General features: G+C 39.9%; 1 protein-coding gene across 1 annotated transcript; it reads left to right on the top strand.

Moving 5' to 3' along the window:
* Window positions 1-1,739: 1,739 nt before the first annotated feature.
* Window positions 1,740-12,080, top strand: LOC135480648 (G-protein coupled receptor moody-like). Its single transcript, XM_064760543.1, has 2 exons — window positions 1,740-1,815; window positions 10,536-12,080. The coding sequence occupies exon 2, from the start codon at window positions 10,630-10,632 to the stop codon at window positions 12,007-12,009; it is 1,380 nt and encodes a 459-aa protein (XP_064616613.1). The 5' UTR covers window positions 1,740-1,815; window positions 10,536-10,629; the 3' UTR covers window positions 12,010-12,080.
* The last annotated feature ends 6,963 nt before the right edge of the window (window positions 12,081-19,043 follow it).

Genomic DNA, 19,043 nt, shown 5'->3' with positions numbered 1-19,043 from the left:
ATCAGACAGCACTACAGACAAAACAAACCAAAATGTTGGTAAAGGAGGCCGCAAGAAATGGTCGAGACAAGGAATGAAAACTGCGTGAATGCAAAGTCCACAACCTTGTTTAATATGGTGTTGATGGTCTCAGTAATGGTACTCGATACCGATGTAATGTAATATTCAGTACATTACGATGTAACAAACACTATCATACACTGTCATTTTCAACTGATGCTCTCGCCGCGATAAGAATGCAATATTGTGGCGTTAAGAGGAAATCATTCATTAGTTCATCGACCAAATTTAAACTACCAAAGACTTTAAAGTGGTACTTGTTGCTGCCTCGCTTGGCGCTCAGCACTGACAGGTTTGAGCAAGGAAACAGCACTGGGTTGACCCGCTGTCAATAAAATGTAACAGGGTGGAGTGTCATGTCTGGATTCTACGGCATGATACTTCAGTGGCGGCAGCACTTTGGCGGCATGAACTCACCCTGCCACAAGAAGACTTACATGGATTGAAACAATGACTGTCAAACCGGGTATAATAAATACAAAAGACAACAGTATATGATCATATTATATTATCATGCGGTTGATGAAATATATACATCATAAATATATTGCTCTACAGTTAAATTTAATTTTTCCGCGATATACTCTGGTTTTTTCTGAGCATTCCGGTTTCCCCGATCCATAGATCTGGCCGCCATCATATAAGTTAAATGGTTTGGAGTCGAGTATTGAACCCCGATGAAATAAATAAATGCCGCTAAATAAATTTATCATGATTTGCTCATGCTTTTCAGTAGGTGAGAAAAATGTGTTGTTTTGTCTGGTGTCATGCAGGGTATCATGTTTGGTGTCATATGTGATGTCATGTGTGATGTCATGTCCAGTGTAACGTCTATTATCTTGCCTAGTATCATGTCTGGTGTCATGCCTTGTCTGGTATTTGTTCCGTTTGATTCTCTCCGAGTTTCTGCTTGCCCCCCATTTTAAGTAACATCATTTAAGTAACGATGTTACTTAAATTAACTGTCAATCACCCATGACCTAACGGCCATATTTATACACATAAAAAAACTACCGCGGATGGCGACACATATCAAACAAATTATTATCATCATCAGCCGGGTTTTCTCTCCCCAGTTTGTCCCAAGGAGATATTTCAATCAAATCAAACAAATCAGTAACGATACACGCGAGTGAGTTAGTGAGTGCTTGGGGTTTATCGTTGTACTCAACAATTTTTCAGTCATATGACGACGAAGGAATCCTTAGGGTTTGTGTAATGTGCCTCCTTGTAGGAGGACGGATTTCCACCTCTCTTTTATCTGGTGCTACTTCACTGAGACGACTTACCGAAGACTACTAAGCCGCTCCGCCCAAGCCATTATACTGATATGGGTCAACTAGTCGTTGACGCGAAAAACGCAGTTGGAATACAAGGCTGTAGAAAGTTGATACAGGCTCATTAGTTTTTATGTTCTAGAAATTTTTATATACCATATCTTATAGTTTACATCCTGTGCCATGTTAGCACAGACTAAATTTAAAATGTAGGAGCCATGCGAGTAATTTGAACCAGGAAGAGTCATGCATGGCAGAGCAAACAAATCGCTGGGGTTTGCGTCAACGTACACGATACGTCGTAAACTTTAGTTCATGCTCTGTGGAGGCGTTCATTGTCCAAGTGCAAAAAAAAAATATAAGGACACCCTGGGTGATATTTGATCCCAGAAACACGCAGCAGGACAGGAGACATACGCTATTTTATCGGTAAACGTCCAACTCCATTACTCTTCGTGATCGCGCAGTCAAACCAAAGGTAAGAAATTTGCAATTCCTAAAGGATTAAATGATTAAGTAAGAATTAAATGATTTAGTAAAAGCCTGTTCAAATGCTAAAGCGCAAGGATGTCTATTTGAGGACTACAGTGTTATAGTTGCCAGTTAGGTATGTTGCGAGAATTCCAGGTGCCGACTATCAAAGCCCAGTAATAATTATATAGGCGTTATAGACTCATAAGCTGTCCTCCTTTTCGGTCTAAGTTGACTCACGGTGTCAGACATGATTTACCAAATGACTTGTATGTATATATGTATGTATGCCTGTAGTTTTACGTCTTACTTAACAATTTTACAGCTACTGGGCGACGAGAAGTCATTGGTGTGTGTGTACATATAATGTGTCTTCTTGTGTCCAGGGCGAGTGCTGACGCCAGCGGTGTATTAAGCCGAAAAACCAGACATGCCACCCTATGTCACATTAAACTGACACCTGACCAACCAGTTCTGTTTCCTGGCTCTGACATCTCAGTGCTGAGCGTCAAACAAGGCACTAGCAAGTACCATCTTTAAAGTCTTACTCTACCCTGTTTTAATCCCGGAACTTCGGACTAAAGCCGTCACCAACAGACTTGAGTGACTGTTTAGTACAGTATACTCATTACAGTACACTCAAAAAATTATTCTGTTAATTTTAACAGAAAGTCTGAGTGATGCTAGATTATGTTCTGTTATTATAACATAATACTGTGTCATATATAACATAATATCCCGTTAGTCTAATAGAATCTTTATGTTGAATTAATAGAATATGTGCGTTATATTTAACAGAAAAATTTGCTGCAATAGCAGGAAACATTCTATCATCACAACAGACATTCTGTTAAAAATAACAGATTGATGTTTTGAGTGTGTAAGTCTTAAGTCTATATTGGCCTAAACACTATAATACAGGTGTGTTACCAAATGACTCCAGCATAAAACTATACATGGGGTATATTGACAAGAGACCACATTTTATCCGGTTACGTGTGACTAACTACCACACCTGTTGTCAGTGTTCTGTTTTAACTGGTATGCTGCTCTGGCTTTACTCTTCATGTTGTACGTCTATCACACTTTCGTCGATGCTATGGCTTTACTCTCCATGCTGTACGTCTATCACACTTTCGTCCCTTCTCTGGCTGTGCTGTCTGTGCTGTACGTCTATCACACAGTCGTCGGAGCTCTGGCTTTACTCTCCATGCTGTACGTCTATCACACTTTCGTCCCTTCTCTGGCTGTGCTCTCTATGCTGTACGTGTATCACACTGTTGTCGCTGTTCTGGCTTTACTCTCTTTTCTGTACGTCTATCACACAGTCGTCGCTGCTCTGGCTTTACTCTCTATGCTGTACGTCTATCACACTGTCTTCGCTGCCCTGGCCTTACTCACTTTTCTGTACGCCTATCACACTGTCGTCGCTGTTCTGGCTTTACTGTTTATGCTGTACGTCTATCACACTGTCGTCACTGCCCCGTTCTTATTCTCTATGCTGTAAATCTTTTGTACTGAGAGACAGATTGGAATAAATAATAACTGATCATAATTTATTTAAGTTTTAAGTTGAGAAAGCAAGGTGGTAATGAATGCTTGTCAGTTCCTAAGTGCTTGCCCAGAACGTGTACATATACACATACAGCGCAGTGATTCTTAACACGATGTCTGTACATCTTCCCAAACGCGTGTCAAATATTAAGTCAAATAAAATGTACTATGAGAGCGTACTCCATCTTCCTCATGCACTGTTTCATTTCAGGCGACAATTTTATTTCCTGTCTTAAGAAGGAGGGAGGAAGGGGCGGGAAATGACACTTAAAAAATTCAAAAATGGAAAAGGAATAAAACTGAAAATCCCACCTTTGATTCTTTTCTGATTTTCCTGTTTTTCAAGGCTTTTTGATCATGTAATTGTGTCATCAATGAGAAAAATTACAAGGATAGTCTACATTTTTCACAAATTAAATGATTTTTTAAAATTTGTATATCCTCCTCCGACACTGAAAAAAATATTTGTCTTTCCTGTAAAACAACAATTGCAATTGCTGTTGCCTTGTACAGGTAAACACTGTTCCAGTAAAATGGCGGTATATAGGCCGAGTTTTGAACAATACATTCACGCTGTGCGATGATGAAGTGTTGTCGGATATAAGATCACCTCACGCCATAAGGCACTTTTATGTACTAATATACACATTAAGACGGACGCGTTTTGGTATAAACTTAAATACCATCACTATTCCATCAGATAACATTAAGAACTGCCGAAGGATACGTGAAAAGTAACTCTTAATTTTTTTTTCTTTTTTGGGGGATATTTTATGTCTCAAAACTACACCTCTATTGTAATCATATTTTGCCTCAGAGGGCGGAAAGGACCTGGTATGGTAAAGCGGGGAATCAGCCCCAGTGCAAGAAACTGTGCGAAACTGACCATAATTGATGTGAGTGACAGCTCTTGACACACTCGTAAGGTCACTTCGTTTTTCAGCTCCATTTACTTTTCCTTTCCTGTTATATTTATTTATTTATTTATTCTATTGATGTTTTACGCCGTACTCAAGGATATTTCAATTATACAACCAGGATTATGGCGGCCAGGATTATGGTGATCCCACGACCATCTGCAGGTTTGCTGGCCGGCCTTCCCACGTTTCCTGTTATATGACAAAAATGCGACTTACAAAGCTCCAAACATGCACTGTAGCGATCTATAACTCATAATGGCGAGAAATAGTGTCTTGCTCCAATCTCACTATATCTTTTTTTGTGCATTACACACTGTACCGCATCACTGGCAAATGTAACTTTCTCAAAAATTCTTGAGGACGCAGTTATGAACCAATCAATTAAATAAGTACGTAACAAATGTAACTCTCGGCCTTATAAATCCGCTACGCATAGCATGTTAACGTATAGGATTCACGCATGATTTCGTCACATGTTACGTAATAGCTTAGCAATTATCCATTATAATTCACGATAAAACTTATTTAATACTACACGGCGTATATCTTCAATCAGACAAAAATATGTCTCCAGAGAAAAAAAAAGGTAACACAAAGACTCGAACTCTTCCTGGAGGTGAAACTAATACTATAAAGGATGCCCGAGAGACTGGCAGAAATACGGATTTTAGACTTGCCAAAATATGACAACACTGACAATATTATAAGGTTTATGTTTTACACATGAAGACCAACGTTAACCAAAACGGAACTGTGGCACCGCCTAGAAATACACACATGAAAGTTTCAGTAAAGATATTTTTCCGACTAACGTTGATCTTCATACTGTATTTTTGGCGGAATATTACTAGGGAACCATTTCTTTTATGACCATGTAACTTTTACGGGTGCATCGACCAACATTTATACTTCTGATTTGAAAATTTACACAATTGTGCTGGAATTTTGAAATCTGCACTTTCTTACCGTACCAGGTCTTTTTGGGAAATCCCGTTCACGCACTAAAATCCCATCACCCACCACCTCCGACACCCCCCCCCCCCCCCCCCCACATCCCTTTAGGACTCTTTTGGTTCACAACCTACGGATGGCCGTGGGTTTCCCCCGGGCTCTGCCCGGTTTCCTACCACAATAATGCTGGCCGCCGACGTATAAGTGAAATATTTTTGAGTACGGCGTAAAACAACAATCAAATAAATAAATAAATAAATCTTTTGGTTCACATAGTTGTTTTGACAGCTGTCGCCGTAAAGTTCCCAAGTCCAGGCTACACACTTTTTTAACATATCGCTGGAATTTTAATTGAAAGCCATTTTAAACCTCTGAAAAAACAAGTCTGCGATGTTCTTGTATTTGTATTTTTGTGTTATAATTATATAACACGCTCTAAGCGACACATTAAGAAATTAAAGCCGCACGTTTCATAGATTTTTTTAAAACAGTTATTTTTATTACTGTCAAATTGGACACAACCATGACACGCAACATTGTATGAACATTTAACACAGCGAGTATCAGGCCCTCGAACAACGATTTGGTGTGTTCGAATCCAGGTATGAACGTTTCCGCAGTGGCATTATGCAGGAGGTTTCCCCCGGGCTTTGTCCGGTTTCCTCCCACCATAATGATAGCCGCCGACGTAAAAGTGAAATATTCTTGAGTATGGCGTAAAACACCAATCAAATAAATAAATAAATTATGCAGGAGGCCTGTCAGATACCTGTCCGATGAAGGCCGGCGGTTTACTCGATCATTAAACCCTGATATGTGTAAAGAAAAGTTCGTCAGTTCCGGTACGTCCTTAAACACCATTCATTCTCTCAAGTGCGGTGTACCATAGTCAATAAACGTTAACTTCGATGTCAGTCTTTGCATTGTTTTGATGTGACTGTATGTTAAATGTGACGACAACACAGCATTTAGAGTAATTGTAGGCCAGTGACGTCTAATAAATTGCAGTTAACATCACTGCATTTTTTACCTAATTCTGCTTAAGCCATGGTGCTAGGGGGCGTGTGAATTGCTACTATTTATGCATTTACATGAACAGTTAGAATAATACCCTGACTGAGGTAAATTGACAAGAGGCCGTATTTTACCGACTACAGGCCAGAGCAGCCATGACAGTGTAATCACTCTCATGTGATCACACTGTCGTCGCTGCTCTGGTCTTACTCTCTATGCTGTACGTCTTTAATTATAGTATATTCATTGTATCCATTGATATTTTATTGAAGTCCACACGCCTGGTATGGGGCCTTTTGCATTTAACTTTAGTTTGACGTCAGCCTGAGAAAACGGCCTCCTGAGAATAGTCTAGCGTGAACAATGTGTGTTTGGCCATGTGTGTGTATTATTTTACTATACTGCATACTTCTTTGTGTAAAGCAAACAGGACATAACCTGCAGAGGGGTACCAATATTCGAGGTTTAAGGAAGTAAATCTAAGGCTGCACGCATTATCACAAAGAGTGACCCGACAAAATAATTGCCTAAAGTCTATACTACTAAGAGCGCATGCGCCGTTCTAAACGTTCGCTTCACATCACTGCCACCTTCAGCAGATATTGCACAAAAATACTGAACAAAGCTAAAGTCACAGGGGTCACTGAGATGAGGATGCATCAAGTGATGTAATAAAACAAAAACTCTCTGTCTCAACTTTGGTTTTTCATAATACTTGATACACGTGCATGCTCTTCATCTAAAGTGTACATATTATGATTCCAAGGAACATCTAAAACAATTTTATTGCTGAATGTTGATTGTGAGCCGGCGGGACGACCATGTGTGTCGCGCAGGCTCCAAAGAGCAAGCTTGTCTAACTGTAGTAGTAACGTAAAGCGGGCTTAGGAAACGACGCATGCGCTGTAAGGAGTATATTTTAACCTGTTGATTGACATATACTGCAATCTCTCAGACACGCGACGTTCTGATTCAATGCCGAGTATCGATAGAGAATTGGTAGATCCTCCATTCTCACCTCTCGCTCTGTCCGTGGGGCCTTGTTGACCGTAACCGGTTGGCGAGTCTTTCGTCATCTCTTGCGCAATCGGTAATGTTCACTAAGTTTGACGTGAATATCTGTACATCAAAGCTGGGGTTATCTGGAAGTTTGTCAGAAACTTGCCAAATGTAGATGGTTTTATACCACGGCCACTCCGGTTTTCTCTCCTCATAAAACTGATCGTACGTGCGAAGTCATTCATGAGCATGACTGACACTAATATTACAATGAAACAAGTAAACATATTGTTGGCCGTTACGAACCTCACTGTGAGTTTAGTGGTTGGAAATCCGAATGGGACTTCCATCTTTAGAATTTGTGCTGCGTGCTGAAAGTGAACTCCCATAAAATCTGCTCGTTACATTCGATGGTAAGCTGAGGTGTTAGGAAATGATTGATTGTTCGGTCTGTTATCATCACTGCATGGTACAGATTATCTGTTCACTGATCGAGCCATAGTATGTCACAATGGTTCTGTATAAGGTGCTGAGATGTTCAGCTCATTTGGACGATAGAATCTTTGATAATGGAATGGAAGACGCCCATATATCAGTAGGTGGAAAATGAGGTTGTCAGCTAATATAGAATCTCTAAAGCTGGCATTGGAACATAATATAATTAAAGACCTACAGCGAGGAGAGTAAAACCACCGCGGCGATGACACTGTGACAGCTGGCAAATGGTCACACGTAACCTGTGAAATACAGCCTGTTGTCAATTTACCTCAGTCAGGGTTATATTCCAACTATTTTTGTAAATAGTAGCAAATTACACGCCCCCTATCACCATGGGTTAAATAGAATTATGTAAAACAAATGCAGTGATGTTCATCGCAATTTGTTAGATGTTACTGGTGTAGAAATACTAAAAATACTGTACTATCATAACATTTAAAGGAGAAGAAAATGTAAATATCAATCAAATATCATTGAAAAGAGTATGCATTTCCTCGCAGGTGCATGCCATAAAAATTCTAATATGTACCTCAATTTGATAAATTATAAATAAAGTCAGCGCCAACATCCGCTGTAGGCGACTCCATTTGGCCTAAGAACTAGTCCTGAAGTCTCCTGTGTTAGGAGGAGAATTGCCGTCCGAAACCGCCGAAGTGCAGATCGTACATTTCCGGTGGAACTCTTCTTCTCAGAAAGTAGCGAACAGTAGAGTTCGTTTTCCGCTTGACGATCGGGAAACCGGAATGTTGGACGTTGGTTCCAAGTTTACACGAACAAGCAGGCAGTTTTAACGAGTCTCACTGGCTGAGAGGCAACACACTCCCAGCATAAATTACAGGGTGTAAAAGATGGAGGAGGCGATGAACTCAGTGATTTATGCCAGCTTTGCCGTTTTCATGCTTTACGTGTATGGCGAGGAAAAATCGCAAAATTATGCAGCAGACACAACCAGATAGAAAAAAATGTGCTCTTTTCAGCTTATAGTGTCATTTTTTTTTTAAAGTTTTCTTCTCCTTTAACATACAATTACATTAAAACAAAGCAAAGGGACAAAGCTTCGGGGGTGCTTAGTCCACAAGCAGAATCCTGGTTTGTGCAGGAATACTATATAAATGAAGTCGTTCAGAGTGGTGAAAAAACAGTGAATGTGTTGTGTGATGTGCAACGAATAAGTTCATACAGAAATAGAATTTCTCACATTGTTGATGGAAATTCTTCCCAACTGCGAAAACGGATGTTCTTTTGTTAAACAGGCGCGTGCTCAATTCAGGGATAGAATCTTAAATTGGGATCTATACTAAAAAAAATTAATCTGTTAATTTTAACAGAAAGTCTCTAGTCTGCGTGATGCTAGAATGCATTCTGCTACTGTCACATATTATTCTGTTAAATATAACACACATTCTATTAATTCAATACAAAGATTTTATAAAGTAAACATAAAGACAGACACTAAATCTGAATGACTGGAGTGGTATTCCAGAAATGTTCTAAAAATATTTTTAAAACATTCTACATCGCCTATCAACAAAATAAATAGCAAATGATTGTCAGTACCTAGCCACTCATTTGGTGACGCCATTTTGACATTTTATAGCTAACTAGAGTGACGTCACAAAACCTAGGAGCTGTTCCGTACCATCGGTATAAACAATGTGACAATGAAAAAATACAATATTACGTTTTCAAAGGGCCGGTCTTTGTCGGCACAACCGTCGTTTCTTATCGGTCCTGCTCGTCCTCGTCTTCGATCTGCATGGGTGTAAGCATTAGGCTTAGCTGGGTGTACCGACATCAGTGAATTTATCGAACATAGCAGGACCTTCTGATTTGGAACACTCTTTCATGCACATTTTGGAAAGATACTTTCGTGATAAATCTGATTTTGCTAATGAAAAATAATGTAACGTCACAATATTTTTCTTCAAGCAATGACTCTCCCGAGGCGGTTTTCTTGCCAGTTCACCCTGACAAGTTACTGTAGTCTCCTGCTCAACATGTACGCATTGTGACTGGGGCAGCAGTTCTCCTTGCTCTGCTCATAAATGTATGATCCGAAATGCATCAGCTTACACTTAAAATAACCACAGAATCCGGTTTATTGCATCAATATCTGTCTATCCCCTATAAAAAAAAACTGGCAATAGGAAGCTTATAGGCTTTTTTTGGACGTGACAATCAATTATCACGTGACGCTTTCAGTTCAAGTTCATTTATAAGGGCTTCTACAACATGGCAACTCGGAGTGAATTGTCCGTCAGTGCCATATCCCCAACGCTGAACTTCATCTTCTCGGCTTTCAAAGCTTCATAGAATTTTTTTACACATTTTCGGTGATAACTGTGTCCTATAGCCTTTTTTCGATGTATGAATAGTGGCAGACTTTATGTTCACTTTAAACTAACAGACTATTATGTTGAATACACCCTAGCATCACTCATACAACAGAATTTCTGTTAAAATTAAAACGTTTAGAATGGTGACAACGAGTGTCAAGTATGAGACGTGGACAATACGATCAGTTCATGAAGCCATAGTATCTCAAACATTCGGAGCGAAGTTGGTCGGAACGAAAATATAAAGGTGAAATGGGTGATGTTTGAAATGGTTAAGTTGGATGGAAGAAATGCATTTAAGAAATGGAGTGGGTCATACAAAGAGAATGTTGAACTTACATTCTTATTTTATAGAATTTTCAAACGGTAATTTCAAAATTTGCTTGGAAAGAAAGCGATCAGACGATGTTTACTTACCACCTGTAATGAATTTTGTCGAACGGATTTGGTTTCAGGCTCACAGATCGAGATTGAAGAGCAAGTGGCCAACCCTGAGATTTCTAATGACGCAAGCGACCACCCCGAGTCGGTAGGAAACACCCTCCAGTTATGAAGGGGTGGAGTGATGTTAGCTTCATGCTGTGTGGCTGTGTAATCTGCTCCTCATTAAGGCACGGTATGGTAATGTCCACCTTCACAACAACCGTAACCGATTCAACAAGTACAAGTCAGGATACGACATTAAGTGATGGGAATAAGAGCTTGAGCGCGGCCTTGACGTCAGGAACGTCAACACATTCAACTGTAACCATGACGTCGTCAAGCGCAGTAATGATGACGGGAACAACCCCGAGACCAGTGTCGACTACAAGCATGACATTACTAGATAACAATAATGCTACAGTGGCTTTAACTGGAACTATGACTCTGAATATGACGACGATGACACCGTGGATGAATTCCAGCGACGATACACTTCGTGGCGCCTTTGTTGCAGCGGAAGTGGCGGCTATCTTTTGTTCCGTGCTTGGTTTTACTGGGAATATTTTTACGCTGTTAACAATCGTCATCACGCCCAAACTGAGAGGGAACGCCAATAACTTGTTTGTGTGTAATTTAAGCGCAGCCGATGCACTCTTCTGTGCTGTAATCCTCCCTTTCAATGCATCGGTCCTCCACGCCGGCAGCTGGCTTTGGGACGATACCTTCTGTAGCTGGTTTGCAGCTTCGAAGCACACCGTATTTGGCATCGCTGTGTTTTCGCTGTGCACCATCGCTGTGAACCGCTTTGTCAATGTAGTGTATCCTGAACACAAGGACCGAATATACACTCGGTCGAAAATAGCTGCCATGCTGGTGTCGTGCTGGTTGGCTCCGGTTGTTCTCAATATACCCGCTATATTCAAAGCTTGGGGTGAGTATTCTTTCCGCCGAAAGATACGGAGTTGTACTTACGGGAGCGATGACACAACGGACACCGACAGCCACGGAGTCGTTATCTATGCCAGTTTCTTGGCTGTGCCTGTTGTCCTCATGGTTGTCTCATACTGCAGCATCGGGATTGTGTTATACAAGAGTCGGCGGCGGATGCAAAGACATCGGCCACCTAGCGGCGAGAGCTTGTCGCGTGACCAACAGGGGAGACAACTCACGCTGTCCATGCTGGCCATATGTGTATTGTTCATCCTTTGTGTCGGTCCAAACACACTGGTCGGTATCGCTGACCCCAAGATGAACTGCAGAACGTGTCACGTGATAACGCCCTTGTTCACCTGGGTGCAGATCTCGCTGAACCCCGTTGTGTACACCATGACGAACGCACAATTCCAACAGGCCTACAAACATCTCCTTCGTCGTATTTTTGGCTGTCACGACTGCCAAAGTTGTAGAGACTGTTGTGGTCGCCATTGCTGTCTCAGGACGTCTTCAACGGACAGTTCATCTCCCACCAATCAAGTAAACATTGTAATAAACGAAACCTCCACCTGATTTAACTTTACTGCAGATACTCTAAAAAACGTAATCTGTTAAATTTAACAGAAAGCCTCTTGTCTGATATTATTCTTCTACACATATTCTATTAGTTCAACATTAAGATTGTATTAAACGAACAGAATATTATATTGAATATGATAAGGTATTAGGCTATAATAATAGAATACATTCTATAGCTTTCCAACGTTGTTTTATAAATGTATAGTCGTGCCGTACAGACGCATTTGTGTTTTATTTTGCTGTTTTGGCTGTCGATTTAGCATTGATTGACCACATGGTGCTAAACTTTGAATATATAACATTGAATTCTGTGTGAATTATCTGATCGGTATATACAAGTGCTTGGGTGATACCATTGTGTAGTCTATGTGAAATGTCTGTATATGAGTGCTTTACTGATATCACCCTGTATACTAAGTGAAATATGTAATCTGTATATGAATGCTTTAGTGATATCACCCTGTATACTAAGTGAAATATGTAATCTGTATATGAATGCTTTACTGATATCACTTTGTATATTAAGTGAAATATCTGTGTGTATGAGTGCTTGGGTGATATCATTTTGCATTGTATGTAAAATATCTGACCTGTATACGAGCTCTTCGAGATATCATTTTGTATTGTACGCTAAATATCTGACCTGTATACGCATGCATATATGAGTGCTTGGCTGATATCACTTTATATTGTACGTTAAAAAGCTTATTTGTATACGAATTCTTGGATGATATCATTTTGTAGCCTGTGTGAAATATCTGGCCTGTATACGAGTGGTTGGAGGATATTTTTTGTATTGTGTGTAAAAATATCTGACCTGTATGACTGATATTCTGTGTTGAAAAATCTGATTGAATGCATGTTTGACTGTGATAGCATTTATATTCTAGTGAAATATCTTATCTGTGCATGTAGCAATAAATCAACACAGCAAGTACATCATTCGGGTTTAAACCGATCAGACTTTTAGTGTTTTTTCCTAATTTTGCCGTGATGTTTAGTGAACAAAAAAAAAAAAGGTGTGTCTCCTTCATTGCATGTTCAGCTGGAAATCCACGCCTCATTTCAAATACGCAATTCATCATAGTTTTAACAGAAAGCCTGTTTATCTGAGTGATTCTATAATATACACTATCCTAGCGGCGGATTATTCTGTTAGACTTAGTGCATATGTACTGATAATTCTAATATAACGATTTTGTGACACTGTAACAAGATATTATGTTGAATATGACACAATATTGTGTTATAATCTGTAGCAGAATACATTCGAGCATCACTCAAACGACAGACTGTGGTAAATTCAACAGATTAACTTTTAGTGTATCATTGAGCATTTCTCAATCGAGGATTTGGTAATTGGATCGTGTATATTCAATAGCAATCGTTCGAGAGTTCAGATGTCAGTGTGTCGGATGTCCTAAATTGTGTTTTCATTCATGTTCGTGTAGTGTCATTATTTGACGGAAATTATTTTAACTCGTCGGAAAGCATCATTTGCCAAAATGTTTTTTGTCAACGAATCAAGGGTGGAGGCAACAAAGGAGCGGAATGTTTAAGAACGCACTATTTTTCTCCTCATCAGTAAGAAAAGACATCCAAGATTTTACAGATGGCCCTCACTCCAAAAGATGTGTCAATTTTAACGGAAAGTCGTTTTCTTGGGTGATTCCAGAATGTGTATACCGCAGTTTTATTACAGAGTAATACTATCTCATATTTAACATAACATCATCTTAATCCAATATAAACTTTATGTTGGACTGATATAATACGAGTGTTATATAATTTGCATAATAATCTGCAGCAATAACAGAATGATCTGCAGTAATGACAGAATAATCTGCAGCAATGACAGAATAATCTGCAGCAATGACAGAATGATCTGCAGCAATGACAGAATAATCTGCTGCAATGACAGAATGATCTGCAGCAATGACAGAATAATCTGCACCAATGACAGAATAATCTGCACCAATGACAGAATGATCTGCAGCAATGACAGAATAATCTGCACCAATGACAGAATGATCTGCAGCAATGACAGAATGATCTGCAGCAATGACAGGATGATCCACAGCAATGACAGAATGATCTGGTGCAATGATAGAATAATGTGCTGCAATGACAGAATGATCTGCTGCAATGACAGAATGACCTGGTGCAACGACAGAATGATCTGTTGCAATGACAGAATGATCTGCAGCAATAACAGAATGATCTGCAGCAATGACAGAATGATCTGCTGCAATAACAGAATGATCCGCAGCAATGACAGAATAATCTGCAGCAATGACAGAATGATCTGCTGCAATGACAGAATGATCTGCAGCAATAACAGAATGATCTGCTGCAATCACAGAATGATCTGCTGCAATGGCAGACTAATCTGCTGCAATGACAGAATGATCTGCAGCAATAACAGAATGATCTGCTGCAATGACAGAATAATCTGCTGCAATGACAGAATGATCTGCAGCAATTACAGAATGATCCGCAGCAATGACAGAATAATCTGCAGCAATGACAGAATGATCTGCAGCAATGACAGAATGATCTGGTGCAATGACAGAATGATCTGTTGCAATGACAGAATGATCTGCTGCAATGATAGAATGATCTGCTGCAATGACAGAATGATCTGTCGCAATGACAAAATAATCTGCTGCAATGACAGAATAATCTGCTGCAATGACAGAATGATCCACAGCAATGACAGAATGATCCACAGCAATGACAGAATGATCTGCTGCAACGACAGAATGATCTGTTGCAACGACAGAATGATCTGTTGCAATGATAAAATAATGTGCTGCAATGACAGAATGATCTGCAGCAATGACAGAATGATCTGTTGCAATGACAAAATAATCTGCTACAATGACAGAATGATCTGTCGCAATGACAAAATAATCTGCTGCAATGACAGAATAATCTGCTGCAATGACAGAATGATCCACAGCAATGACAGAATGAACCACAGCAATGACAGAATGATCCACAGCAATGACAGAATGATCTGCAGCAATGACAGAATGATCTGGTGCAATGACAGAATGATCCACAGCAATGACAGAATGATCCACAGCAATGACAGAATGATCCACAGCAATGACAGAATGATCTGCAGCAATGACAGAATGATCTGTTGCAATGACAAAATAATCTGCTACAATGACAGAATGATCTGTCGCAATGACAAAATAATCTGCTGCAATGGCAGACTAATCTGCTGCAATGACAGAATGATCCACAGCAATGACAGAATGATCTGGTGCAATGACAGAATAATCTGCAGCAATAACAGAATGATCTGCAGCAATGACAGAATAATCTGCAGCAATGACAGAATGATCTGCAGCAATGACAGAATGATCTGTTGCAATGACAGAATGATCTGCAGCAATGACAGAATGATCTGTTGCAATGACAAAATAATCTGCAGCAATGACAGAATAATCTGGAGCAATCACAGAATAATTTGCTACAATGACAGAATCATCTGCAGCAATGTCAGATTAATCTGCAGCAATGACAGACTAATCTGCTGCAATGACAGAATGATCTGTTGCAATGACAAAATAATCTGCTGCAATGACAGAATGATCTGTTGCAATGACAAAATCATCTGCTGCAATAACAGAATAATCTACTGCAATGACAGAATAATCTGCTGCAATGACAGAATGATCCACAGCAATGACAGAATGATCTGGTGCAATGATAGAATAATGTGCTGCAATGACAGAATGGTCTGCTGCAATAACAGAATGATCTGCTGCAATGGCAGACTAATCTGCTGCAATGACAGAATGATCTGCTGCAATGACAGAATGATCCACAGCAATGACAGAATGATCCACAGCAATGATAGAATAATGTGCTGCAATGACAGAATGGTCTGCTGCAATAACAGAATGATCTGCTGCAATGGCAGACTAATCTGCTGCAATGGCAGACTAATCTGCTGCAATGACAGAATGATCCACAGCAATGACAGAATGATCTGGTGCAATGACAGAAAAATCTGCAGCAATAACAGAATGATCTGCAGCAATGACAGAATAATCTGCAGCAATGACAGAATAATCTGCAGCAATGACAGAATGATCTGTTGCAATGACAGAATGATCTGCAGCAATGACAGAATGATCTGTTGCAATGACAAAATAATCTGCAGCAATGACAGAATAATCTGGAGCAATCACAGAATAATTTGCTACAATGACAGAATCATCTGCAGCAATGACAGAATGATCCACAGCAATGACAGACTAATCTGCTGCAATGACAGAATGATCTGTTGCAATGACAAAATAATCTGCTGCAATGACAGAATGATCTGTTGCAATGACAAAATCATCTGCTGCAATAACAGAATAATCTACTGCAATGACAGAATAATCTGCTGCAATGACAGAATGATCCACAGCAATGACAGAATGATCTGGTGCAATGATAGAATAATGTGCTGCAATGACAGAATGATCTTCTGCAATAACAGAATGATCTGCTGCAATGGCAGACTAATCTGCTGCAATGACAGAATGATCTGCTGCAATGACAGAATGATCCACAGCAATGACAGAATGATCCACAGCAATGACAGAATGATCTGGTGCAATGATAGAATAATGTGCTGCAATGACAGAATGGTCTGCTGCAATAACAGAATGATCTGCTGCAATGGCAGACTAATCTGCTGCAATGACAGAATGATCTGTTGCAATCACAGAATTATCTGCTGCAATGACAGAATGGTCTGCTGCAATGACAGAATGATCTGCTGCAATGACAAAATGATCTGCTGCAATGGCAGACTAATCTGCTGCAATGACAGAATGATCCACAGCAATGACAGAATGATCTGGTGCAATGACAGAATAATCTGCAGCAATAACAGAATGATCTGCAGCAATGACAGAATAATCTGCAGCAATGACAGAATAATCTGCAGCAATGACAGAATGATCCACAGCAATGACAGATTAATCTGCTGCAATGACATAATGATCTGCAGCAATAACAGAATGATCCACAGCAATAACAGAATGATCTGCTGCAATCACAGAATGATCTGCTGCAATCACAGAATGGTCTGCTGCAATGACAGAATGATCTGCTGCAATGACAAAATGATCTGCTGCAATGACAGAATGATCTGCTGCAATAACAGAATGATCTGCTGCAATGATAGAATGCTCTGCTGCAATGACAGAATGATCTGCTGCAATGACAGAATGATCCACAGCAATGACAGAATGATCTGCTGCAATAACAGAATGATCTGCAGCAATAACAGAATGATCTACTGCAATGATAGAATGATCTGCTGCAATGACAGAATGATCTGCTGCAATGACAGAATGATCTGCTGCAATAACAGAATGATCTGCTGCAATGACAGAATGATCTGCTGCAATGACAGAATGATCTGCAGCAATAACAGAATGATCTACTGCAATGACAGAATGATCTGCAGCAATATCAGAATGATCTGCATCAATATCAGAATGATCTGCAGCAATGACAGAATGATCTGCTGCAATGACAGAATGATCTGATGCAATCACAGAATGATCTGCTGCAATGACAGAATGGTCTGCTGCAATGACAGAATGATCTGCTGCAATGACAAAATGATCTGCTGCAATGACAGAATGATCTGCTGCAATAACAGAATGATCTGCTGCAATGATAGAATGATCTGCTGCAATGACAGAATGATCTGCTGCAATGACAGAATGATCCACAGCAATGACAGAATGATCTGCTGCAATAACAGAATGATCTGCAGCAATAACAGAATGATCTACTGCAATGATAGAATGATCTGCTGCAATTACAGAATGATCTGCTGCAATGACAGAATGATCTGCTGCAATAACAGAATGATCTGCTGCAATGACAGAATGATCTGCTGCAATGACAGAATGATCTGCAGCAATAACAGAATGATCTACTGCAATGACAGAATGATCTGCAGCAATATCAGAATGATCTGCAGCAATGACAGAATGATCTGGTGCAATGACAGAATGATCTGCTGCAATGACAGAATGGTCTGCTGCAATGACAGAATGATCTGCTGCAATGACAATGATCTGCAGCAATATCAGAATGATCTGCAGCAATGACAGAATGATCTGCTGCAATGACAGAATGATCTGCTGCAATAACAGAATGATCTACTGCAATGACAGAATGATCTGCTGCAATGACAGAATGATCTGCTGCAATGACAGAATGATCTGCAGCAATGATAGAATGATCTGCTGCAATGGCAGACTAATCTGTTGCAATGACAGAATGATCTGCTGCAATGACAGAATGATCCGCAGCAATGACAGAATGCCTCCGCAGCAATGACAGAATAATCTGCACAATCGAAGAATCATCTGCTGCAATGACAGAGTAGTCTGCTGCAGTGGCAGAATGATCTACTGCAATAACAGAATGGCCTGTCCCAATGACAGAATGATCTGCATAAATGGCAGAATGATCTACAACAATAACAGAATGGTCTGCAGCAAAAGAAAAAAATGACAGAATAATCTGCAGCAATGACAGAATGGTCTGGTACAATAACAGAATAATCTGCGACAATAACAGAAATACTATTGCATCACTCAGAAAATACACTTTATGTTAAATTTAACAGATTATTATCTTCAGAGTTGATAAGCAAGGTTGAGAGCGAAAAAAGATATTACTGGTGATTAAGTTAAAGGCATTGAAATATAGTTTTTATAAGAAATCTCCAGATACCGAAATGACATAGGCAAGCAATACAGATGAGTAGAGCTTGTTCTATTATGGGTAGAGCGAGGCTGCCGAATCCAACGGATAGAGAGCGTTCGGTTGATTGATTGATTGATATATAACGTCATATTGTGGTTGGAGGAAACGGGTAAAACAACCCAACTTTGACGAACAGGTTCGCACGCCATATATTGGTAAAAGACAAGGGCGCTTCAGCGAACGTCAGGCTGTACAACCAGCTCTAATTACAGGCGGGGTCAATCACT

The sequence above is a fragment of the Liolophura sinensis genome, chromosome 13 (assembly GCF_032854445.1).
Source record: "Liolophura sinensis isolate JHLJ2023 chromosome 13, CUHK_Ljap_v2, whole genome shotgun sequence".
Classification (NCBI taxonomy): Eukaryota; Metazoa; Mollusca; class Polyplacophora; order Chitonida; family Chitonidae; genus Liolophura; species Liolophura sinensis.
The sequence above is the reverse complement of the archived record's forward strand: the minus strand, read 5'-3'. Positions and strand labels throughout refer to the sequence as shown.

Bases quoted from the DNA above. Each gene is read 5' to 3' on its own strand.
- LOC135480648 (XM_064760543.1), top strand. From the start codon at position 10,630: ATGAAGGGGTGGAGTGATGTTAGCTTCATGCTGTGTGGCTGTGTAATC.